At 38.1% G+C, this 27,752-nt stretch overlaps 1 protein-coding gene across 1 annotated transcript in view; it reads right to left on the bottom strand.

The window, feature by feature from the left end:
* The window catches only part of LOC306847209 (syntaxin-1B), a 55,959-nt gene that overhangs the window by 12,306 nt on the left and 15,901 nt on the right, over window positions 1-27,752 (bottom strand). Inside the window, exons 2-4 of the mRNA XM_079381032.1 lie at window positions 19,369-19,443; window positions 18,224-18,323; window positions 794-868 (exon numbers count right to left, since the gene is read on the bottom strand). Of these exons, the coding sequence (XP_079237158.1) occupies window positions 794-868; window positions 18,224-18,323; window positions 19,369-19,443 (250 nt within the window). The remainder of the gene's footprint in view (window positions 1-793; window positions 869-18,223; window positions 18,324-19,368; window positions 19,444-27,752) is intronic.

The raw sequence follows: 27,752 nt of genomic DNA, 5'->3' as shown, positions 1-27,752 counted from the left end.
GTATATAATAAAATAAAACATATGTATAAAAATAACAAAAAATTTATTATAAAAAATATAAATATATAACCCTAATCCCTCACTCTATATACTGAATATATACAGTATATATATATATATAATATAATATAATTGTCCTGCGGTTTCTGAAGAGATTAGTCACATGGCATTTACAGCTCAGATGACTGGCTCTAAAACAAATGTTGTTTCTGAAAGCAAAGCTAGCAGAGTATAAGTCATACTTCTGATTGATCAACTGTCAGTGAGATGAATGACTGATAGCTCTCTCGAGTTATTAGGCACTGGAGTAATAAAAACTATTTTTAACACTCATATTGTCATTGAGATAGTTACTGAAAAATGTTATCTTGTGCTTTGGGTGGAGTGCGACTTTTTGTCTTTTCCTGAGCGACTTCAGAAGGAAAGCACTTCAAAAGAGATTAGTCAAAGCCCTTTGATTCTGGCCTTCAGAATCAAAGATCGTGTCTAAATTAGCCTTGCCGACGTGATGATGAAGGTTTTAGGAACTTTAGAAGACTAAGCTTAATGCATCCTTGCAAATAGGCCTGAACTTTTCTAATTTTCTCACGCTAAATTCAGAGAGTCGAAGAACACCGTAAGAATTTTCACCATCTCAAACCGATCTGTTTCATTGTTTGCATATATAGAGCAGGCAATTAGTCCTTAATGTAAGTGTGACTGTCAAAATAAACATAACATCCACTACTTCTGTTCAAAACAATTATATAAGACTTTAAAAGTTTTAATAAATTTAACATTTCTGGTTTTATACCTTTTAATTTAGAGCGCACTTTATTGGCTGTCTTCTTAATGTCAGCTGTGAGGTCCTCCAACTCCTGCTTGGTCTCTGTAGAACAAAAACACAAGGAAATACAAAAGAGAAGGTGTTTAAATGCATATCATTTTGAGTTTTCAATGTTAATGAGCATTGGTTGCATTATATATATGGGTACAAAGTCATGTGACAGTGGCGGACTGGCCATCTGGAGCACCGGTAGTTTTCCCGGTGGGCCGATGGCCCAGACGAATGGCTCGCGCTACCCACTTGAGTCAGCTGCAGCGGTTCAAAAGTGCTCGTCAATGTCAAAATGTTTTAGCCAATCAAATCGAAGAAGGCGGGATTAACTGTTCACAAAGCCAGCTGAGCTGTGCGGCTGCGCTATTTGAATGCGAGCTGAGATAAGATGTAGGCTAATCAGCAAAACACGACGAGACAATTTAGCAATATTTGCCTGCTGTTTTCAAAAAATGTTAAACAACAGACATTAATTTTCAGGGATGCAAACTACTACTGGCCTTTTCCAATTTCTCAGATTTGAATGCCATTTAGATTATTGCCACAGTGTAGTCTACATGGAAACATTAACGTAGCCGTTTTCAGCAGACATAAGATAATGTTTGTATATCGTTATATTTCTTCCGTAATTTCACGTGTCTAAGAAAATGTTTTAAAAAACTGTGAAAATGTAATTCTCAAACTTACTGTAGAACATTGTAAATCTGAAGACTTTCGCTTTCAAATGCCCGTGATTAGGAAAGTTCTTAATAAGATATTTTAATGTATACGTTTTAATGGTTTAACGTTTAAATATATATATTTTTTTCTGTGATCAAAGCTGAATTTTCAGCATCATTACTCCAGTCTTCAGTGTCACATGATTCTTCAGAAATCAGGCTAATATGCTGATTTGCTGCTTAATTATTTTCAATTATTATTTGTGCTATTAATAATGGTTCTTATTATTAACAATACTGAAAACTGTTTTTGTCTCTTAATATTTTTGTGGAAACTGTGACACTAACTTTTTCAGGATTATTTGTTGAATACAAAGTTAAAAAACAGCATTTTTATATATAAATACTTTGTAATAAGTATATATTTACTGTCAATTAAATAAATTTAATGCAATCTTGTTGAATAAAAGTATTGTTTTTTTTATCTTACTCCTGACTGAATTGTGATTTATCACATTTTCCACAAAAATATGAAGCAGCACAATTGTTTTCAACACTGATAATTATCAAAAAATGTTTCTTGAGCAGCAAATCAGCATATTAGAATGATTTCTTATGATCATGTGACACTGAAGACTGGAGTAATGATCACAGATTATTTTATATATATATATATATGTATATATTTGCATAGAAAACAGCTATTCTAAATTGTAACTTTATATATTTCACATATGAAAGTTTACTGTATTTTTCATAATCTTAAAATTCTTTATCATTTAAAAAAATCTCTTGTCAAGGAATTGAAAGGCACAATAAAAACAGTCCACATGCTAAACATTTCAAGTCGTAGAGTACAGCATTGTTATATGGACTGATATTATGATAGGCATTTAACTTTAGTGACATTAAACTGTAAAAAATGTGTAAAAATTATTATTTACAAATTGCTATATAGGCTACACCAGGACGATAATTTATAATGTAAAGAAGTATGACAGTCATTCATTAATGTTAATGATAATACTTTTTTTAAGCATTTTTTTTTCCTGTATTGTGCAATATTTGTATGTTAGTAAGTGGTGTTAAAAATAGCTCTAATAAGCTGGTGGGTTTATGGTGTGGTGGGCTGGTCTGTGCCACTTTTTAGTCCCAGTCCGCCCCTGACTAGAGAACATGACAAAAATACAGATGCACTACATTTGAGCTTTTAGGACTTGAGTCTCTGAGCAGATCTCAGGTCATGTAATGTTGTTGCTCTTTTAAAGAGGAAAGCGAGGCGTCTGTGGTAAAGCGCTGGATGTGTGTACAGACTGCAGGCTGCAGTCATATGTTGATTGATAGTTACTGCAGTGCCATTCACTCCCTGGACACCACCTCAGCCTTTTCAACTCCCACCTACACACGCTCTTCTCCTCTGACTAATCCAATCCCTCGCTACTTTCTCTCTCATGACAGTCTGATGAACATGACATTTCTTCCTCTACGACTGTTAATGCCAGTATCACTTCATCACCAGGGAGTATTTGTGCATTTATTATGCACTTACAAATTCATGCTGAAATATTTGCTGTATTATATGTGCACATTGACTGTCAGAGATTTTAGTTTCAAATTTAGGATTTAAATATGTACTGCATTTTATCCATTGAACTTTGTGTTATGCATTACATATTCACAACATATCTTCACAAAATTGAGGGATTTAGACAAGCTTCAAATCTCTCGGCGCCTCGTTCTGGCCATCGATATTGTGACTCCTGCTGATCACGATCGACATTGGGCGGCGGGTGGGAGAAGAGTGAAAAATTATACATCTATACATTGTGCACAGTAATTAATCACTTTGATTCTCATTTCATAGTATATCCAGGCGATTCCTCAATTAGGGGAGCATTTCTGTCCCCATGGATGATTGCTTTTTTAGCTTTTAAAAGATAGATCGTAATAGCTTTAAACTTATTAATTGTGTGTCCTTAATTACTTTTTCCTCATTTTTAGGGCTGCCGGAAGGTTACATTACATTGAGAATTATGAACTTTCAAAATTATAATAATTTAAAAGTGATTGATAAATGTTGGTAAAAGTATATACACTATATTGCCAAGTATTGAGTCATCCTTTTCTAATGAACAGGTTTGACTACTTTAGTAATTTCCATGAGTACACATCTTAATGTTAAAGCATATAATGATATTTTAGGGAATTGTGTGCTTCTAATGTTATTGCAACAGTTTGGACCAATGACTTGTACATACACTATATGGACAAAAGTATTGGGACACCCCCTTCTTTAGAACAGAAGAAGGCACTTCCAAAACTGTGGCAACAAGCATAATTCACGTATCTAAAAACTTTATTTCCATCTCTGTTGGAACAGTTTTGAAAGTGTCTAAAATGACTGTACCCATATACAAGTCATTGGTGTTTAGTGATGAGTTCTTGGCTCAAGGTCTGCATTTAAAGTCACACCAGAGGTGTTCAGCTGGGATCAGGACTTTGCTTTCTGCAGACCAGTCAAGTTCTTCCACACTGACTGAATCAATCATGTCTTTTTTAACCGTGCCTTATACACAGAGGCACTGTCATGTTAGAATAGAAAAGGGTCCTGTCCAAACTGTTGCTATAAAATTAGAAGCACACAATTCCCTAAAATATCATTATATGCTTAAACATTAAGATTTGTATTCATGGAAATGACTAAAGTAGTCAAACCTGTTCATTAGAAGGGGGTAACCCAATACTTTTGGCAATATAGTGTATTTGTATATGAAAAAGGCCTTTTTGAGCTTTTAGAAAAATCTGAAACCATATTTCTTTTTCCAGAGAATTACAAACTTTAAAAATATGTTTTTAAGTACGTGACTTACAAAATGATATTGAAAAGCACTTAAAAAGCAATGCTGTCGTGTGAAACAAATGATCTGTTTAGTCACTGGTGTCTGTTAAAGTGCTGTAGTCAGGGTGTGGCTGGTTCTCCTGTACATCGATTCAACAAAAGTGTATCTCCTGTCACTGAGTTTGCATCCTAATATTTGCACACCGCTACACTATTGTTGTGCTTACAGACAGCTAAATGCGGTCCTGCTCTTTCCTGCTCTATGAAAACAAGCCATCATCTCAGCCTTTTTTTTCTTTTCTTTTTTCTCATGTGGTCGAGAGATCGATTTGACAGACGAGGATGTTTCTTGTCACACCCACTGTTTAACATGACATCTAACCAGCACTTTAATAGCTCTTGAATGTGATTTTATTTGTATCGGTTTAGCTTGCTGAAGCAGACCTGTTGCAGAAACATATGAGGTTTAGTATTTCTACAAAATTATAGAAAATCTACAAAATCTACCTGGTTATTAAAGATTTTTCACAGAATTACGCTTTTTTGTTTCTCAAAATTACCTTAGAAAATATAAAAAAACTTTACAGATTCTGTCTAGACCTACTACTGACTATAACTTTATCATATTTTATGAGCTAATGTTTATTTAATGTGAATGTACTAGAGATTTATTATCGATAAATTAACTGCATGAACCTGAAATTCTGTGCAGCATATGGTGTTTGTTGATGTTTACTAAAGATTATGTAATATCTGCAGGGTTATTTGTTATTTTTGGACACCACCTACTGCAAAATACATTCAGCACAACATTCTAACAACCATCTAACAAACCATCCAGACTGCAAACATTTCTCAACCCCCCAGGACTGAAGTATAGAAATGCTAACCTTCAAATGTATCACCCCTCAGCTAAGTGAACTACGCACAGCTCGTTTTTACCTGCTAACGTCACTCACCTGCAGGGCAACGTGAAGAATGTTTAAGGGCGCTGCGCTATAATTCTGATGGCTAATTTAGTCATTTAAGCTGATTGGTGAAATGCATTAATGAACTAGGATAAAGAGGTAACCATTAGTCACCCGTAGAGCCAACGGAAGTTACGATTTCTGCTCAAGGTCACATCTGCAGCTGAAAAGAGAGGGATTCGCTCATTTTTTGGCAACCTGGCTTTTTCACAAATGTTGCACAACAGCATTTGTACAGTAGCACTTAGATAAGAACGTAAAAAAAACTAGGGTGACCTCAGTAAAGGGATAATATAAAATGCTTAGTTGTGCGCCAATGGTATCTTAATGGAGAACTTGGGCTGCTAACATAGATGTTGTGGATTAGCGTCGAGAAGTGCTGACCCAGAAATGTTACTGAGATCACAATAACACTGGATCACTTGAGGGCGAGGGGGATGGTATTGCAGTCTTGGTTAATGATCTAAGCAGCAAACACAAAAGTTAGCTTGATCCCAAATAGGGCTGACCCATGAACTTGCCAGCAACTGAGATTATATTCCTGTCACTGTATTCAAAGTAAGATTTCGGATAAAAGGCATCAGCTAAACAAAAAATGACAGTGCCGTGTCTGTCTTTGCCTTTTTGTATGTATTTCTGCGACTGAATTCAGCGCTTTCTGTAGTAAGAAAGAGAAAACCGGCCCTGGCAATAAACCTTGAATGCTTCAATACATGTTATGCAGTATGTACTGTACTGTATGTATAACCAGGGGTGCACATAAGGTTTTCAGCCTGGTTCTCGTATGAGAACCTGGAGATTTGGTTTGGTCCTCACACTGGCCACGGCATGTAGTGTGACCCATAAAATATAACTATTAAAAAAAGAAAAAAATTATAATAGTGCTAATAATATTATTGCACTTTTAGTTTTTTTTAAATAAAATAATAAAGTGTGATAATACTATTTTATTTTAAAATATAAAGGGAGCATTACCTACAAATATAATTATTTTTATAGTAAACTTAAAAATGCTAATATTTTAGCATATATTATTATTATTTTAATTTTCAAATGTAAAATCAGCGAGCTTTTATTTTGGCGGGTTGCCAGCAAGTAAGTATATGCACTTCTGGGTTTAGCGCTGCTGATTGAAGAGCATCAGTGAATGAAATGTCACAGTTTTGCTTTGAAAACGGGAGTGGCTAGCCTAGATTATGCTTTCAGTTTGAATAGAAATCATATACTGTACAGTTTGTTGATCTACACTGAACAAAATTATAAACACAACACATTTGTTTTTGCCCCCATTTTTCATGAGCTGAACTCAAAGATCTAAGACTTTTTCTATGTACACAAAAGGCCCATTTCTCTCAAATATTGTTCACAAATCTGTCTAAATCTGTGTTAGTGAGCACTTCTCCTTTGCCGAGATAATCCATCCACCTCACAGGTGTGGCATATCAAGATGCTGATTAGACAGCATGATTATTGCACAGGTGTGCCTTAGGCTGGCCACAATAAAAGGCCACTCTAAAATGTGCAGTTTTACTGTATTGGGGGGGTCCGTGGGGTCCGAAAACCAGTCAGTTTCTGGTGTCACCGTCATTTGCCTCACGCAGTGCAACACATCTGATCAGGTTGTTGATTGTGGCCTGTGGAATGTTGCTCTTCAATGGCTGTGCAAAGTTGCTGGATATTGGCAGAAACTAGAACACGCTGTCAAATACGCCGATCCAGAGCATCCCAAACATGCTCAATGGGTGACATGTCCGGTGAGTATGCTGGCCATGCAAGAACTGGGATGTTTTCAGCTTCCAGGAATTGTGTACAGATCCTTGCAACATGGGGCCGTGCATTATAATGCTGCAACATGAGGTGATGGTCGTAGAAGAATGGCACAACAATGGTCCTCAGGATCTCATCACGGTATCTCTGTGCATTCAAAATGCCATCAATAAAATGCACCTGTGTTCGTTGTCCATAACATATGCCTGCCCATACCATAACCCCACCGCCACCATGGGCCACTCGATCCACAACGCTGACATCAGCAAACCGCTCACCCACACAACGCAACGCTGTCTGCCATCTGCCCTGTACAGTGAAAACCGGGATTCATCCGTGAAGAGAACACCTCTCCAAAGTGCCAGACGCCATCGAATGTGAGCATTTGCCCACTCAAGTTGGTTACAATGACGAACTGCATTCAGGTTGAGACCCCGATGAGGACGACGAGCATGCAAATGAGCTTCTCTGAGACGGTTTCTGACAGTTTGTGCAGAAATTCTTTGGTTATGCAAACCGATTGTTGCAGCAGCTGTCCGGGTGGCTGGTCTCAGACAATCTTGGAGGTGAAGATGCTGGATGTGGAGGTCCTGGGCTGGTGTGGTTGCACGTGGTCTGCGGTTGTGAGGCCGGTTGGATGTACTGCCAAATTCTCTGAAACGCCTTTGGAGACGGCTTATGGTAGAGAAATGAACATTCAATTCACAGGCAACAGCTCTGGTGGACATTCCTGCAATCAGCAGGCCAATTGCACGCTCCCTCAAAACTTGCAACATCTGTGGCATTGTGCTGTGTGATAAAACTGCACATTTTAGAGTGGCCTTTTATTGTGGCCAGCCTAAGGCACACCTGTGCAATAATCATGCTGTCTAATCAGTATCTTGATATGCCACACCTGTGAGGTGGATGGATTATCTCGGCAAAGGAGAAGTGCTCACTAACACAGATTTAGACAGATTTGTGAACAATATTTGAGAGAAATAGGCCTTTTGTGTACAAAGAAAGTCTTAGATCTTTGAGTTCAGCTCATGAAAAATGGGGCAAAAACAAAAGTGTTACGTTTATAATTTTGTTCAGTGTAAAATGGTAATTGTGCATTAACAGCTGTCATCCATGTCGGTACGCAAATGTGCTGTCAGAACTTATTTACACAGCGCATTTTTAATTTTGGTCGTGCATGCGGACCTGCGGACCACTTATGTGTACTCCTGTGTATAACATTACAAGCTCAATAAATAACAAAAACACACAAAACACTACATACACTGGAACTGAAGGAGAATACAAGGAGAACAATGTTATACATATAAAGCCATAAATGACAATTTCATCTTATATATTTACTCCCATGTCGTTTAGCCGTGTGTAATTTTGTGAAACTCAAAAGTAGATCTTTAGCAGAATGCCTGGGCATCCTTTTTCATAAAAAGACAGTAGATGGTGATTTATAAAACCAAAAAGTATTTTGTCATTTTTGGAGCACGAGTGTATAAATCACCATCCACTTTTGTTGTCACTGTAAAAAAATGCTGCTGGAATGAGTTATACCAACTTAAAATTTGTTGAGACAACTTAAATATCTAACTTAAGTTAATTTTAGTTAAGTCAAGCAAGGCTTACTTTAAGTTGAAACAACACATTAGTACTTATTTTAATAATTTTAAATTGTGAAACTAATCCCAGCATTTTTTCTTGGACGACATGAGGGTGAGGAAATAATAAGGACATTTTCATTTTGGGTGCACTGTTACTTTAAGAATGACTTTATTTAATATGTTCTCCATCTCTCCTCGGGTTTCTGGTTCACACTGACACAGATATCAAGACACTCAACTTCTACATGTTCCCTTCATCCTTCATGCAGCATGGTGAAAACAGACAGGGAGGAAAGCAAAAGAAAGAGAACAGAAAAAAACAACAGAAAATAATGTTCTTATGCATGCATGCAACAACTTAACAGAAACAAAGAAAGCATGCAAAGTGAATCACATGCAGTCAAATGTGTGAAACTGAACCAAAACTGTCAGACACAACTAGATGTCATTTATTAAAGATTCATCTATAGCAGCTGAGTCATTCGTAGGCTGTGGATTTCTTGAACTAAGCCAGGCAGATCAGAGGGCACACTTGGTTCAGTAAGGTATATGAACAGCATTTGTCATTTATGACACAAAAAGGAATTGCAAAAATAATGACTTTGCATTTAGTTTAGCCACAGTTGCTGTTCAGCAAAAACAGCCATGAATTACCTTATGGTGGTCTCTGCTTAAAAGTGAGATAAACGTATTTTAACATCGACAATATATACTTCACGTTTCTTTTTATCAATTTAGAAGCAATATTTGAGTACCTATACAAGTAACAGATTGAACGGAAGCATTTCTTCATTAAATACCATTGTAACTTGACTGATTTGACAGTCGACTTACTGCACATGCACACTCACTAAAGAGCTGCTCTGTCAGAATGACCTCACACATTAGTCACAGACAATACTGGAATGACTCGGACACTCATAGACATTTGCCATAACTGAAGACTGTTGCTGGGGAAAGATGAGGTGAGCAGGAATTTTTAAGCAACATTTGAGGACTGAAGAAACAGTCTCTATAGATGCAGTGTGGGCTGGTGCACTATGAGGTGTGTGGGCAGTGTCTAACAAACGCTTCAAGTGATGTGGTGGCAGTGCCTCTTTTGTAGAGTGGGTGGCGCAAATGCAAGGTATCGGAGAAAGGCTTGAATAGGCTCACCAATGAGCTCATATATCTTGCCACACAGCTGCAGTGAAGTCACGGAGCTGGTGCTTTCCAAATGCGATAAATACTTTATAGATTTTGCAACTTTCACAACTTTCTTGCATCGTGACAGTATGCATGTATAACTTGCTCACATTTTAGGGGTTGTACATGTTTGAATGCAAATAGTTGGCCCAAAAAATGAAAACTCAACCTCAGGTTATTCAAGATGTAGATGAGTTTGTTTATTTATCAAAACAGATTTGGAGAAATTTAGCATTGCATCACTTGCTCACCAATGGATCCGCTGCAGTGATTGGTATGGAAGCGGAATAATGCCAATAGTTTTTGAAACATAAAGCATGCTGAATTCCACAAATTGAAAAAAAAGATGCATTGCAATTAACAGTGCTTGCATTTTAATGCCTTGTATTTCCAGGGCTTGCATTTTTAGGGCTTGAAATTGGACATAGTTGTTTATTTAAACTGTGAATATTTCAATTCTAAATATTTCACACACATTTTCATAATTAAAAATTAAATAATTCATATTCACCTTACAGAATTCACTTCCAAAATATTCAGTCTGTTTAAAAATGTGATGTATAATATTCGACAGGCACATTTCGGTCATTTTATTTCACTTTCCGAATTCGCTGCCACAAATTCAGTGGTTAAAATTCGGCAGAAAATTCGGCGTTGCACATCCGGGACCCGCAGGAATAGCAGTAGAGCACCGATGCATGATCTCCAGCTGATGTCAGCCGCTCACCAGCAGGTGGCGCAATCGGCTGTTGATGAAGGCCATTCATTCACAAAAACTGATTTGCAGAAATGGAGCAAGTGCTAAGTAGAAGTTTTGATGATTTTTAATTCTTTATTTCGGTTGCTTAGTTTCTGTAACGTTGTATCATGGCTTGTGTGACTGTGCTGTAATACTGGGGTTCCCCGTCACACTCCAGGATTCCCCAATGACGCGTAACCGCCTCAGTGATATATAACTAATACAGTGATACAAGACCTCAGATCTCAGAACACTTTACTGATGATTATGCCAACTATATACAGGCAAGCAGATGAGGTCAGAAGAACGCAACGCGCTGCATTTTCGTTGCTTTCCCTTACCACTGATCTATAGAGTCGACAGTCCTACAAATATATCAATACCACGATTAGTTTTAACAGTAAGCAACCACTTTATATAGACATAAAAAGGAGTTCAAAACCGCCTAGGTGTATTGTTGCTGCAAATGTAAACCGCACGTAAGGGGCCGTCTGACAATTCCACCGACTGGGTTAAAACGTCCAATGTATTTAAATTAAAATGACTTAACATTTAAAATAACACGCTTTCAAACTGTAAAGCTTGTATTGCTCATAGTGATTTACTACAGATGAGATTGTGCCAATACCGCCCTTTTTATATATGTACAGTACACAATTATTTACATATAAAAAAAATCCCTGGAAAGATTTTTTTTTTTCTCATGTTCCAACAGTAGTACGTTGCTAGGTACAAAACTGACTTACTACAGGTTAGATTTTGCCAATATCTCCCTTATGGTATGAACAGTACACAAATATATTTTTTGAAAAAACTACATAAGGGGTTTTTCATGTTCCACAGGTTGTAGTGGGTTGACATTTTGCCAATATCTCCCTTACTGTATGTACTAGGGATGCCACAATTCTCAATATAATATTGAACCGTTCGGTACGACATCCACGGTTCAATACGCGCTTGTGAATTGCGTTTTTTCCGGTTTTACGTTTAAATAATTTATGTGCGTTTTATTTCTCTCCGAATTGACTGTTTGTGTGTGCCTGTAAGTCTACGAGCTGAGATGAGGAAACTCCTTCCCGCGAGTAAATATTCAATCACTATGCTCTAAAGTTAGGGGGCGCTTAACCATCATTCCACACTTTAACATGGCAGTGAAGTGAGGCAACAGTACGAGGAAGCGCCGGCGTCTTTCAAATCCGCGGTGTGGAGACATTTCGATTTTGCCGTTGAGTATAATGCCGAGGAAGAAAAAACGGTGAACAAAAAAATGACTGTGTGCAAGCATTGTTTTACACGTATAGCCTACTCAAACGGAAATACTTCCAACATGACTGCACATCTGCGGCGCCATCACCCAGCAATATCACTGTCTGAAGGCAGGATAGCAGAGAAGGTAATAAAGTCCTCCAAAAAACAACAATCCCTCGCTGAATCCTTCCAGCAAACATACCCAACTGGTTCTGAGAGACACATAAAAATAACAAAGGCAGTGGGGGTGTTCATTGCTAAAGATTTGCAGCCGTTTTCGGTGATTGGAGATGCGGGCTTTTGTCATCTTATAAAAGCACTCGATCCGCGTTACAGACTACTGTCTCGCACTTTTTTCAGCACCGAGATAATTCCTGACCTCTATGAAAAGACACGCAACAATATTGTGTACGAATTGTCTAAAGGACAGAGCCTTGCTCTGACCACAGATGGTTGGACCTCGCGGGCAACCGTGAGTTACCTCACTGTAACTGTTCACTACATGTCGGATTGGGAAATGAAAAGCGCTGTACTCCAAACCCGTCCCCTGTATGAAAATCATACAAGCGCTCATTTGGCGGAAGAGTTGATGCAAGCAGTGAATACGTGGAAGTTGAGGAGGCCAAATATGTTACTCCCGGTAACCACAGATAACGCTCTGAATATTGTGAATGCAGTCCATGAAGCTGATGGGCTGGGGCCACAGATAGGTTGTTTTGCGCATGTTGTAAACCTAGCAGCCAAGAAAGCAGTGTCAATCAACACAGTGTCCCGCCTCCTGGGGAGGGTTAGAAAAATAGTGACTTTTTTTCACAAAAGCACCAAAGCCCACCATGTTTTGACTGTGAAGCAGGAGATGTTAAACTTGCCCAGACACAAGTTAATTCATGATATCACAACTCGGTGGAATACAGTACATGACATGCTAGAAAGATACACAGAACAGCAGCCCGCCATCTATTCTGCCTTACTGGACAAAGATCTGAAGCTGTCTGTCAAGAACATAACCATGTTGAATGACAGTGAACAGAAACTGGCAGAAGAACTTATTCAGGTCCTCACACCACTGAAAACAGTGACAACTCTCATGAGCAGTGAAACAACCCCCACTATATCAATGATCCTTCCTCTGAAAGAGATGATTCTCAAATCCATGTCACCAGGAGACCAGGACAGTGCAACAGTCAAAGAAGCCAAAGCAGCCATTACAAATGACCTGGCAAAGAGCTACACTGACCCTACTCTTCATGATTATCTCCAAATGGCCACAGCCCTTGACCTCAGGTTTAAATCCCTGCCTTTCCTTGATGAAGATTCTCGTGATAAACTCTACAGGAATATCATCCGTGAAATTCTGGAGCATGAACAGCAGGTACTATTTGATTATTTTTTTGTTTTTTTATCATGTGTGATTTTGATTGTTTTATCTATTTAGATGTTTGTTATATATCGTGTGTCCTTTTCACTGATCAAAATAATTTTACATTTGTCATATGTTACACTGGAGATGGTTGTGGTTCTGAGCTGTGTGTGCTTATATGTGTAATAATTATACTAAAGGATCATTCTCTTTGATGCAAAGGGTCTAGTGGAGAATCCTGTGCCCTCCACAAAGGAAGACAATCCATCCTCTCCCCCTCCCATGAAGAAGACAGCAATGTCAGAGGTATTTGGGGAGCTTTTCAAAACTGAGGAACAGCAGGGTAGGCCATTTCCCCAGATTATTGAGGAGGAAGTCACCACATACAAGTTGGCAGACAGTATTCATGTGGATGCTGATCCATTCATGTGGTGGAAAACAAATGCAAGTTCCCCCATGTAGCAAAAGCTGCACAACAACACCTTTGTGTCCCAGGAACCTCTGTTGCGAGCGAGACAATTTTCTCCACTGCCGGGGACATTGTAAGTGCAAAACGCTCTCGCCTTGCTGCAGAGAATGTTGACAGGCTTATCTTTTTACAGAAGAACCTCAAAATACAGGAATAGATAGCTGACCTAAGTGACCTATTGCACTTTACATTCTGAATGAAGGATACTGTACTGGAGTACTGTTAAGTTTAATTAAGATGGTTTATCTATGTTTACTGAAGTACAAATATGTTTATTTGAAATGGTCAGTTTATGTTTATTAACTTCACATGTATGTTTATTTTCAAAATGTAGGAATTTATGTGTTCCCCAGTTTGTACATGGGCTACCAGCAGCTCTAAGATTTCAGTGTTAATTTTTTTTTTTATTATACAATACACTAGGAACTAGTGTACTTTTCTTGGCTTTTAAGTAAAATAAAGGAGTATTGCAATAAATCGTTTTTATTTTTTTCTCCTTAACCTCTTACTGTTCCTATTGCCTAAGCATAGAATAACAAAACACTTATGTGTCAAGCCATCAGAACCGAACCGAAAACCGTGTTAAAAAAACCGAGGTATGTATTGAACCGTAGGCTAACTGTATTGTTGCATCCCTAGTATGTACAATTTACAATTATTTAAAACAAAAACAAAAAAAATCAGTAAGAACCCAAAAAAGGAATTGTTCATGTTCCAAAGGTTGTAGTATAAAATATCGATGTACTTTATGTACATTAAGCGAGGTATTAGCAAAATTTCACCTATAGTAAATCAGTCTAGTCACTAGGAATGTACTACAAACTTTGGAGAAAAAAAAGCTTTGTGAATTACAGTAATTTCTTAAGAATAATTATATGCTGCATGTACAGTGAGGAAGATGTTGGGAAAATTTCAACTGTAGTAAGTCAGTCTGGTTACTAGTAACATACAACATTTGGAGCAGGAAAATTACATTTTGGTGAATTACTGTAATTTTTTCTTAAATATTTGTGTAGTGTACATACTTAAGGAAAGTATTGTCTAAGGTGAGATACTTGCAATATTTATTTAGTCAGTTTGAGTAAATTATTCATTTACTGTAATAAATTTGAATAAATAATAATTTGAATAAATTATTGAAATGTAATAATTACATTTAAATTAAATAAATTATTACTTAGTTTTGTACTGTGAGATAAATGTGCAGACGGTCCCTAAAGCAGCCTAGGCGAATATCAAACCTAAAACTACCGCGCTTGGTTTTCTGTGGGAGAAAAAAAGTTTGGTGTAACTTGTTGGTTGTGGGACTTATATTCTAGGCTCATCTGCTTAAATGTACATAATATACAGTAACAAATTTGATTAATTATATGCTGAATTTAATCATCACTGAGGCAACAAACCACATTAAGTGTTTTCTTTATGGGAAATTAACCCGTGGTTTTGCGCGTTCAGTAGCTTGCGTTCATATGCTCATCTGTTTGCATGATCAGTAAGATCTGAGTTTGGTCTTTTAATAGGCTTGTTTGAGATGAGCAAAATCTGCATCACCATTGATCACCACGAGATGCATGCTGGTTAGAAAAGTGTCTATTTTTATTTTTTTATTATTACTTACTTTACTTTTGCCATTTAGCAGACGCTTTTGTCCAAAGCGACTTACAAATAAGAAAAAGTAACTAAAACTAAAAAGTTACAACTCTATAAATACTATATACCCACATATTTAAGAAAATAAAGAAATTAAATAAAATTGACATGCATATAACAACATTTCAATAATAAACATATAAATGAAAAAATTAAATAAAAAGCGATACTACTATCCCTTGCCGGTGTCCCTGCCCGGGTGGAGTCTTTACACTCTTTACTTTTTTATTAAATTAATTAATTATTAATTAATGAATTAATTATTATTAAACATATAACATTCACAGGGGAAATAGTCAAAGCAATAAAATACATACACAGCCAGAATACAAAACAGTAAATGCCTAAATAATAGTAATAACAAAAAAAGAACTATAAAGAGAAAAACAAATAAATAATAGTTACCATAAACACATTTTAAAATAAATAAATAAAAAGTGTCCGAGTTACTCTGCCTTGTTCTGATGTCATGCTGAAGGCGGCTGTCGGATTGCTCTCCACAGACTGTGCTCTAAAGCATGATGGGAAACGACTGACTGAGACACAGCTCATTTGTTCACACAACTATGATGCTGCGTTCTCTGCTAAAATGTTTTAGTTTTATTTTTTTTATCTGATTTCTTGTGATTGTGTATTTTAAATTATTCTTGAATATTCCCAAACACTATGACAGTGCGATCTCTGTGTGAGATGTTATTGTTGTCATATTTCTATAAACATTTGTATTAAAGTAGAAATGGATGATAAATACGCCTTTCTTTCGTATGGGATTAAATAGCAAGCACTTTGAGTGTCTTGTTCATCATATTTATATGCATATAAAAACAACAGAACTGAAATTATATCACGTTTATCAGCAGCACAGCAGATGAGTGAGAATAACGCGATATCTGCCTTTGATCTCAAACAAGCCTAATAATAGCTGTCATTGCTACGCGTTTTCTTTAACCGATTTCTGAGGGAAACAGCGTGAAACCTTGCGCGTTAGTTCATATTCCACATCTGCTTGTCTGTATATAGTTGGCATAATCATCAGTAAAGTGTTCTGAGATCTGAAGTCTTGTATCACTGTATTAGTTATATATCACTGAGGCGGTTACGTGTCATCGGGGAATGCTGGAGTGTGACGGGGAACCCCAGTATTACAGCACAGTCACACAAGCCATGATACAAAGTTACAGAAACTAAGCAACCGAAATAAAGAATTAAAAAATCATCAAAACTTCTACTTAGCACTTGCTCCATTTCTGCAAATCAGTTTTTGTGAATGAATGGCCTTCATCAACAGCCGATTGCGCCACCTGCTGGTGAGCGGCTGACATCAGCTGGAGATCATGCATCGGTGCTCTACTGCTATTCCTGCGGGTCCCGGATGTGCAACGCCGAATTTTCTGCCGAATTTTAACCACTGAATTTGTGGCAGCGAATTCGGAAAGTGAAATAAAATGACCGAAATTTGCCTGTCGAATATTATACATCGCATTTTTAAACAGATTAAATATTTTGGAAGTGAATTCTGTAAGGTGAATATGAATTATTTAATTATTAATTATGAAAATGTGTGTGAAATATTTAGAATTGAAATATTCACAGTTTAAATAAACAACTATGTTCAATTTCAGGACCTAAAAATGCAAGCCCTGGAAATACAAGGCATTAAAATGCAAGCACTGTTAATTGCAATGCATTTAACATTTTTTCGATTTGTGGAATTCAGCATGCTTTATGTTTCAAAAACTATTGGCATTATTCTGCTTCCATAGAATGGGTGCTGTCAGAATGAGAGTCCAATCAACTGATAAAAACATCACAATAATCCACAAGTAATCCAAATTCCAGTCCATCAGTTAATGTCTTGTGAAGTAGACAGCTGTGTGTTTGTAAAAAACAAATCCAAAAGTATGAGTCCTCTATCCATGATAACATTTTCTCCAGTAAAAACGTTGTCTTGTCTGAATCAGGGGAGAAATATGCATAGATCAAGCACCGTCTACAAGCAAAACCAGTTCTAAACAAATTTTTTGGTGGATTTTGTAAAGTTAAAATGCATTGATGGATTAGTTTCTTACAAACACACAGTTTTTTGCTTTCAGAAGATATTAATTGATGGACTGGAGTGGATTATGTGTGGATTATTGTGATGTTTTTATCAACTGTTTGGACTCTCATTCTGACGGCACCCATTCACTGCAGAGGATCCATTGTTGAGCAAGTGATGAAATGCTAAATTTCTCCAAATCTGTTCTAAGAAACAAACTCATCTACATCTTTGATGGTCTGAACGTGAGTGCATTTTCAGCAAATGTTCATTTCTGGGTGAACTATTTCTTTAAAAGCATAGTTTACTGAAAAGTAAAAATTGTTCATTTACTCACCTTCTGCACATAAAATAGTCCATATGACTTTGAATTTATTCATTTATTCAACTTAGGTTTTCCCCATGGAAAGATTTTAGATACAGCACACAAGTAGTTACATTTATGTCAAGAAGGTGAGTAAATTATTTATCTTTGAGTGAGCTATCCCTTTAAGGGCGAACAGTATAGTAGACAAGGCAAATATATCCAGTGCATCACTGTTAATGTTGGAAGACGTGGGTGGAGGTGATTGCTAATGTAAAAATTTGTCATCTTGCCTTGAGATAAAGATACGCATTCACAAACATGTGTCCGCGTGGTGTATTTCTGTGTGCGAATGGATGGGTATAGGGGAGGTAAAACATATCTAATTTGCACAATTTTTTTTTATTGCATGCCTGACCGTCTCACTGATGAGGAGTCGCATACAGTACATTAGTGTCCTTAAAAGGAACTACCTTCTAGGCAGAATGTTCATTTTTAAACCACATTAAATGCTTTTTCATAGATGTAGTGCATACACTGAGATGGCATTTTCAATAAAACTGTGTGCTGATGGGTGGAACTCACTTTCATCAGGGTTGGGTGCTGCTAGGATGGCACTGTGCTGCTTCTTGACCTGTTCTACATCCTCTGACAGCTTTTCAATACAGCCACGGATCTCCTCCACCTGTCAGGAGAACATGCGTTAAATAATGCATCAATACACTGACATTTGCAAATAGGACCAAATCTAAATGACTATGTAATTGCATATTGTCATGCTCTGTGATAAGACAATAATTTAAGCATCTTAAATAATGTGGAACAATTTAATATATTAGTATTTATTTATTAAAATTCAGCTATAAATTAATCAACTATAAAATATTTTATCATTTTAATAATACTTCCTATATTACAGATACCATATTATATATTGTCGCATGAAATGTTAGCTGTAGAAAGTAATTTGATTTTAATGTTCATTTTTAGTAAGCATGCATGCAGAAACTAAACTGCATTACAGTATGAACTGCATAAAAATCAGTAAGTATCATGCTGGTATGGAAACCATGCCTTGATTATTTTTCAGAAGAGCTTTCTTTAGTTTTATTTCTTAGCTTTAAATATTTAGAATCTACTTGGATTTACTTCAACTGTTTTCATTACAAATTATATTACAGTTTGAGTATGTAAAGGCTGGAATACACATCTTTTGTACAGATTTTTGCCAGAATTTGCAGTCTAGACGAGCCAACGCTAGTTGCTAAAAAGTCAGAGCCAGTCTGCATTCAGAGTTGACAGATTTTGCAGAAAATCACACAGCGTTTGATGGGCACAGACTTTGATTTTTAGCTTCAGACTATGAGTACATCCAGTCAGAGTATATCAAACATTTAATATTTTGAGAACACATGTTTTCAAAGCTTATGTTTCTGTGTGAATTTGTTGTGTCTGGTACGACTTGAAAGTCTGGTAGAGTGTGATCTCCAGTCGTTTAGTATACGATGCCCAGTTTTTTTCTCTGTAACATTTACAAAGTTGACAAGTGTATGATGCCTAGTGTTTTAAAATCTGTTCAAATTTCAAAAGTCATTTAGTGCATTCCATATTTAAGTTGAATTGGAAAATTGACAGCTGATATGAACAAAACCGGATGAGCAAATGAAATCATCTGCATCTGCATAAATAGTAACTGAATATGATGATATTTTCCTTGAGATAAAGTTTACCTGTTCAAAAAATTCATCCATAAAGTGGTCTCGGTCGACATGAACGACTTCCTCATCATCGTCACTGTCCTTAGCCTGTGACAAAAACAAACACAACACTTAAATGTCTTGATAATCTCAATGCAAACAACCCCCCCCCCCCCCCCCCCCCCCCCCAAAAAAAACCTTCAAGTAGATGGAAAATTAGTTTTTAATAATGTTGGATGAGCACAGAGAGAGATAATAAAATCACAAATCTTGCACATCATACCTATACAGTAAAAAGGAAAATATTATGCGAATGCATATATTATCATAAAATAATTTACATTTACATGAATTTGTTTAGCCGATGCTTTTATTCACAGCGACTTACAAATGAGGAATACAACAACATAAGTGATTCATCTTAAATAGACAGCAATATGAGACATACAAAATTGCTCAAAAAACATCAGTTTTAATCATTCTTTGTTGCTGTTTTTGGTGGCATTACTCAATATATATCACCCAAGAACACGGTAATAATTGCCCAAAAACATATGCCATGCTGCTCCTCAGCAGTTGGGCTTTAAAAGAAAAACCATATTCAATGCATCCAGACAGCTTCTCCATTTCACATATAGGATAAAGTAGGGCAGCCTAATAAACTAATGCAAATCACATGTTTTCAGATGAGCACACGGTGTCACATTTAAAAGATGGTTTGATTGTGTTCACATATTGGTATGAGAATTGGGGATTGCTGGAGGGCCATCTCAGATTAGCTGTATGGCCAATCCACGCTGAGCAGAAGAGGACGTTCTCCTGTGTGTAGCCATAAAGGCCATCCCGCCTCCCAACCTCTGTACCCTTTCTGGGAACTAATAGCTCTTCATTTGAAGCAAACTGCTTCCCATCCAATGAAATGGCTATTTCCAGAGAGAAAACATATATTATAGAGACAGTCAGGAGACTGAGATTGAATCGTGTTAACTGGAAGAGTCTTGGTCTTGAGACTCGAGGAGATTTTTTGAAGGTCTTGTTCTTGTCTCGGTCTCCAATGCATTTGTATTCTGTCTTGTTTTAGTCTCCGACTTAGAGGACTAGGGATTTTATTGGTCAAGAAGACCACAACTGCGGTTCCTAAATTGGTGGTGCCTTGTCTGATTGATTTGTTGATTTATCAATTTGAATGAATGTAAAACGTCCTGCTTCAATGCAGTCAATAACTTGTTTCTAATATCATTTCTTTTGATACTGTTGTGCCGGGTCAGAAATTATTGGGCAATTGTCAAAAATTTCATGAAAATTATTACAAATACCAAAAAAATTCAAAGTATGATTGCAAACAAGTACTTTTGAGATTTTTATATGACATTTATATTTATTTATATAGTTTATATATTTTAGTTTTTGCTATTTCAGCAATGGTTCGATCAGATGTGATGTATTCCAATCAAAACTTTAAGTGCAAAGTAAAAACAGCGATGCTATTTGTCTAAAGTCATTCACCTGCAAAATCACCTGCTTTGTCTGTAAAATGGATAATTATGAATAAACCAGAGAGCACATGAAAAAGACAAGGCATCTAAAATATAATACATTTGAGTTTTTTGAAACAGGTTTCCCAAATGCTTGCTTTTCATAGAACAAATATTTACGACAAATGCAAGACTGTAGACAGGAAGTCATGCATTTCTTTTTGAGAGTTTTTGGTAGTTCTCAATGCAACATTTTCAGATCTGATTTGTTTCGAACTTCAGATTCGCTCAACTTGCGCGGTAAAGATACTGTATCGTCATCTTTAGCACCTGCTATTTTTGTAAAGCAGACAAATATAAATAAAGAAGTCAAAAATAATTATTTATTCTGTTTAACACTGTAGCCTTAGACATTATATGTTCCTTCCAAAAGTAATGTATGTAATAGACGTACTGAGTAGGTACTATATTTGAATTTGCACTTACTTCACATCCATTAAGAGTACGCTTTATATAGTGTGCATATGGGTAGTATGCATGAAATTCAGCTATACTACATCTGCCAAGTTATTACTGTCACGAGACCTACCAAAGTTAGTTGCATCGCTTTACTGCCATTCATAAATCCTCTCCTTGTCAGGGGTCTGGGCCTTGTGTTTCTCCCTCTCACCACCAGAGGTCGCCATCGCCCATCCTCCCGGACTCCTTTACCTTAACTCCACACACCTGTGCACCTACTCACACACACACAGCTGTTGCCCATCCTGATGGCTATTTATACTCCTTCTCCACGCCTCTCTGGTCTGGATTATTAGTTGTCTATATGTGGACTGATGCAAGCAAGTTGCTGTATTTGTGTCATATCCCTGTTTCTGTTTTGAGCCTGTTTTCAGATTCTGATATCTGTGTTTGTTTCCGTTTTGGTTTCTACTTTGTCTGCCTTTAAGTTAATAAAGACCTGCATTTGAACCCAGATCCCTGTTTACATGGTGTGTTCCCTTACCGCGCTGTGACAGAATAATACAGCCAAAAATGGGTCCAGCAGGGAAGTTCCTCAACGTCCAACAGGGGGACAGGAACATCGAGGATTACGCCAGGGACATCGTGGGAGTGGCTCGCCAGTCGGCTACGGAAAATACCTGCCTCATGGTCTTTTTCTGGGGAGGCCTAGCCGAGCCCTTCAAGTCTCTTATGCCTTATTGGCACCCTGAGGAGTCACTGGAGGAATATATAAATCGGGCTCTGTACTTGAGAGGCTCATCCTTCAGGGTGGAGTTAGCTGCGGAGCCTGCTCACAGTTCTCTCGAAGCGGCAATCCAGGAGACTTCAGAGGTCATGTCAGCTGTTCCCAGAACCTCATGGCCGTCCCTGTGCCGTCCCGGGCTGATATGCAGCGTGCAGGACCCTCCACTGAGGTCAGTGAGCGTGAAGTTGTCCGCTCATGTTCCTTCCAAGGCGGTGGTGTCCGCTCACAGTTCCTCCGAGGCGGCGGTGCCTGCTCACGTTCCTCCCGAGGCGACCATGTCCGCTCGCGGTTCTCCCGGGGCAGCGGTGCCCGCTCATGTTCCTCCCGAGGCGACGGTGCCCGCTCATGTTCTTTCCGAGGCGGCGGTGCCCACTCACGATCCTCCAGAGGCGGCAGTGCCTGTTCACATTCCTCCCGAGGCGACCATGTCCGCTCGCGGTTCTCCCGGGGCGGCAGTGCCCGTTTGCATTCCTCCCGAGGCGGCGGTGCCCGTTCACGATCCTCCCGAGGGAGTGGTTCCCACTCACATTTCCTTCGAGGCAGCGGTGTCCGCTCACAGATCTCCCGAAGTTGCGGTGTCCGCTCACAGTTCCCCTGAGGCAGCGATGCTCGTTGCCATCCTTCCCGAAGCGGTGAATCCCGCTGAGGTTTCCTTCGAGGCAGCGGAGCTCGCTTCAGGCCTTCCCGAAGCAGGGGAATCCGCTGATGTTTCCTCCGAGGCGGCGGAGCTCCCTTTAGGCTTTCCCGAAGCGGTGGAGCCCGCTCACAAAGCTCCCGAGGCGGCAGTGCCCACTCACGATCCTCCCGAGGCGGTGGTGTCCACTCACAAAACACCCGAGGCGGCGGTGTCCGCTCACTATTTCCCAGAGGCGGCAGTGCCAGCTCTTGAACTTTGCCCTGTCCCTCCCTGGTCATCTGCCAGGGTCCCGGAGCCTCCCGACCCTCCCTGTTTTAACCAACCCTATCCGTCCTGGCCTCCTGCTCTACTGGTACCATCCTGGCACCCTTGTCTACTTCTGTCACCAGGCCTTCTTCTGCTACATGGGCCTGGCCTGCCATCACCTCCCTCCTGAACCTTTGGGGTTTTTGGTGGAACGTCTGGAAGCCGTTCCTTAGAGGAGGGGTTCTGTCAGGGGTCCGGGCCCTGTGTTTCTCCCTCTCACCACCAGAGGTCGCCATCGCCCATCCTCCCGGACTCCTTTACCTCAACTCCACACACCTGTGCACCTACTCACACACACACAACTGTTGCCCATCCTGATGGCTATTTATACTCCTTCCCCACGCCTCTCTGGTCTGGATAATTAGTTGTTTATATGTGGAATGATGCAAGCAAGTTACCGTATTTGTGTCATATCCCTGTTTCTGTTTTTAGCCTGTTTTCAGATTCTAATATCTGTTTGTTTCCGTTTTGGTTTCTACTTTGTCTGCCAGTTAATAAAGACCTGCGTTTGAACCCAGATCCCTGTTTACACGGTGTGTTCCCTTACCGTGCCGTGACAACTCCTGTGGCCTCATGGGATTGTAAAGTGTCCACTGAATCCACATTTCAGAATCCTGGAGAAAGTTCTAGGTCACTCAGGAACTTTTCGCCTACTGTTTTTTTTTAATACTACGAATTCTCATTCACATCATACTCTTTTGGCGTATTGTTTTTTGCATACTATATAATAGGGAATTAATTGATTTCGGAAGCAGCAACTATGTTCAGTAGTGGGTAAATGCTAAAGCTGAGTCAAAAAAATAAACACAACATTTTCACGAACAAGTTCCTTATGACTGCCACCTGGGGGCATATTGTGACAGTCATATGTACAGGAGACGTCATAAAGGTGGCTTAAATTTAATTAGCTTTAAATATGTGATGTGGTTTGCATGACATGTAAATGCTAGAAAAAGCATAAAAAGCTCTTTAGGGTTACTTTTGTTTGAAACTAAAACTATAGTAGAAGTAGAAACTACAATATTACTGCTAGAGCGTCAACATAAACTGGTTTCCCAAAAAATCTAAATAATATAAAATATTTAAATGCTTTATTTTATATGAACTGGGGGGAAAAATGAGGTGGGTGAGCAAGAAGGTTTATTTCGTGCTCTGGCATTGACTTGGTTGACATCAATTTACAAGAATATATGTAGGTGATTGATAACTGTTTATTTCTTGAAATTAATGTTTTTATTAGTAGATATTTCTACAGCAGTGCTATGCTAGACATAACTGTCTGCCAGCCAAGTGATGGATGGTTCAGCCTGCCTATCTGCAACTAACGTCCTTTAATTCATGCAGAGGCTATTTTCACTCTCCCATTATCAGATAATGGCAATAAAGTCCCTTCCCCCACGAGCAAACGTGAAATGTCCCATGCTTTTAGCTTACTGACAATTGCTTATTGATTCAGCATTTTAGCTGCCCGTTTCTGTTTTAGCCCCCCGATTCTATGCATGTCCCCATGACAAGAGGATTGCATGTCAAAGCACAATGAAGTAGTAGCAGAAAGCGGCCGTGCTAATGTTTACTCTCTTGCTTCTCTCCTTATCTGGCCGCTCCCTTCCCGAGCCCTGCCCTCCCTGCCCCCTCAGCATCTGGTTTCACAGGGTGTAGCTTTGCCGCTGGTCCCCTGCACTCTATGTCTATGGTACCACAGTTTCAGTCGTTAATGACCTTCTCAAAAAAAAGGTCTATATCAACAGATTTCAGGAAGGAGCAGAGGCCTGGTGGATTTCTGAGTTTAAGTGCCTAATTGTAGCACTGAAGCCTCGTACCAGTGTAGTTAGTGTGTGGGTGATGATGGAGGATCCTGCAAATGTTGGTGCCTTTTTTTTTTTGGAAGACACGTTCCGTGTCTACAAAGCTGGCGAGGACAGATAAGGTCTGGGGGTAGAGTTTGGAGACAATAAATCTCCTACGATGTTAGACAAGGGTCACAGTGGGACAGCAATAAACAATTAATATCTGCTTTCATCTCTTTTGCTGTTGAATGACAAGAAGGGATTCTCTGCTCAAACAAGGGGATACATTTTAGAGAATTGTTTTTGAAATATAGTTGGTGCTTCCTTAAAATATGTCAGCCTGGAAATGACTTCAACAGAATGGAGATTTATATAGGCTTTTAATTAAGTAGTTCCGGATTCATTTGATATGAAGATTATGGATGCCTTTATTAGTCATCGAACAACTGACTACTCAGTTTCTTTAGGTTTTTCCAGATTTTATATAACACACACACACACACACACGTTGGGCTTACATGTTTTACGGGGACTCTCCATTGCTGTAATGGATTTTATACAAAACTGTATTTTATATCACCCTACACCAACCTACCCCTTCCAGAAAACCTTCTACACTTTTATATTTTCAAAAAACTTGTTTCTTCATGGGGATATTGCCACACACTTATATAAATATATCAGTAAGATTTTTCAAAAAATGTTAAAAAGAAATCTCACTAAGGCTAATCTCACTATGCTCAATAAGGCTGAATTTATAAAAAACAAAATGCATTCCTAAAAAAAATACACTAAAAACAATAAAAATAAGAAATATTGTTAAAATTTAAAATACTGTTATACTGTTATACTAAAATACCTGTCCTATTTTAATGTATTTTAATTTAATTTTTAATTGTAATTTAATTTATACCTGTGATACAAAACGGAATTTTTAGCATCATTACTCCAGTCTTCAGTGTCACATGATCCTTCAGAAATCATTCCAATATGCTGATTTACTGCAGATTTATTATTATTACTAATGCTGAAAACAGTTGTCCTGCTAATATTTTGTGGAAACTGTGATGCATTTTTCAGGATTCTTTTATGAACAGGAAGTTAAAAAGAACAGCATCTACTTGAAATCTTTTGTAACATTATATCTTTACTGTCACTTTTGATCAATTTAATGCCTCCTTGCTGAACGTAATTTCTTTAAAAAACAATCTTACTAATCCTAAACTTTTGAATTTATGTAAGTTTATAGTCTGATATTTTCAGCAGTACTGCTATAGTTAGTGTGCTGACAGCATGCTGTTGCATTTGGCCATTGTGTTGCATCTCATGCTGTTTTTTGGGCGTTTCACAAGCTGGTGTGTCACCCTAAAATAGTTCTGTTTTTAAAAACACATCTTTCTATGAAATGCATTCTGCTATCTATTTTGGACCGTGAGGAACAGATTCATATCAAGGACATGTGAACCCATTACCAGCCTTTCATGGCTGATTATTTCGACATTTCTCCATTTTGTCAATAGCAACAATATTCAGAGTATCAGTTCTTGTATTCTTGCTTTGCAGGAATGCTATGGGAACTGTTAGAATGAAGGGCAGATCACATCATCCATGCAGAGAGACACTTTCCTCAAAATCCACAAAACAAATGTCCTTTATGGTTCAAGTAGGATGTATTTCCTTCTCTGCAATCCAAAATATAGATATGTACTATTATATATAGTTATGCAAAGAACCTTGAAAGTCATCTTTTTCACATTATACATTGTCTTTTTAAAAAAGAGCACCACTGTATGCTCGGGGATATGTCACATCTATTCACTGCCAGCCTTATGACAGATTCTCTGCAAAACTACAGCATAAGCAACCAAAGGTCATTATAGTCTATTTGAGTGCACGGCAAACATCTGAGATTGGTTTTAAGTAAGGGATATTATGCAATAAGAGGGTCATTATCGCAAAATAAACCCAGACGGGGTGATCAGGATCTGGGCTTGTACCACCCTGAGAGGGTTTGTTTTGTGATAATGACCGTCTGAATGTACATTACCCCGCTTGTTACACGGCTACTTAACAAAGAAATAAATACATGGACTTGAAATGTTTATTTGAGGTTAAATGATTTTAATTAGTCCTATACTTGCACAGGCCACAGAGAGAGAAAACACAAGCACAGCTGTGAGGGGAAACTACATACTTGCAATACTACATGACGGTTTTATTTTGGTATTTTCAAAGACCTTGTAACTGTAACAAACACAATTAATCAAGATTGTGAGTGACCTGAAACACTTCTTCATAATGTCTAATTTGACTAGTATGTAGATTACCATGAACTGTGTAGGCTCACCAATATGCTAAATTATTTACATCACAAAGACTGAATAAAAAAGTAGCTTGTCTGTAAATGCATAAACTACAGCAAGGCATCTTAAATGCATTTTGGATAATATTTTATTTGACCTGTCCTCCTGTATAAGTTGACATCTGTCTAAATTGACTAGATTCTACCAATTAAAAGAGGTATTTGTGCTCTAAATCCCATATTTTCGCAATTTCCATAGCCTTTGACATCGATGAGAAAAGATATTGGAAGCTTCTTCTCCTGTTAAAAGTTAATAAGCCTATTTTTATCCTAACTATGCATAATTATATAGTTTAGCATGTTTTTTCCCTTCTGCTGTCACCAAACCCGTCAGACAGCCCACCAGCTAAGAACCTCTTCAATGCGGTATGCAAGCTAAATAGGGACAAAATATTACAGCAAAAGATACTAAGGAACACCTCAACCATCAGCATACACTTTAATATACATATGCTGAAAATAGGAACCTGCAGTGATTTGGGATGCAAGCTAAGAATGAGCGCATTGTATTATGATCAGCATGTGCACCAGCCAACATATAAAAACATGCTCCAACATCATCTACCTATCACTGGAGAGAAGTGGATAATTACATGCTGATGTT

The sequence above is a fragment of the Barbus barbus genome (assembly GCF_936440315.1).
Source record: "Barbus barbus genome assembly, chromosome: 27".
Lineage (NCBI taxonomy): Eukaryota > Metazoa > Chordata > Actinopteri > Cypriniformes > Cyprinidae > Barbus > Barbus barbus.
This window is presented reverse-complemented; position numbering and strand designations above follow the sequence as displayed.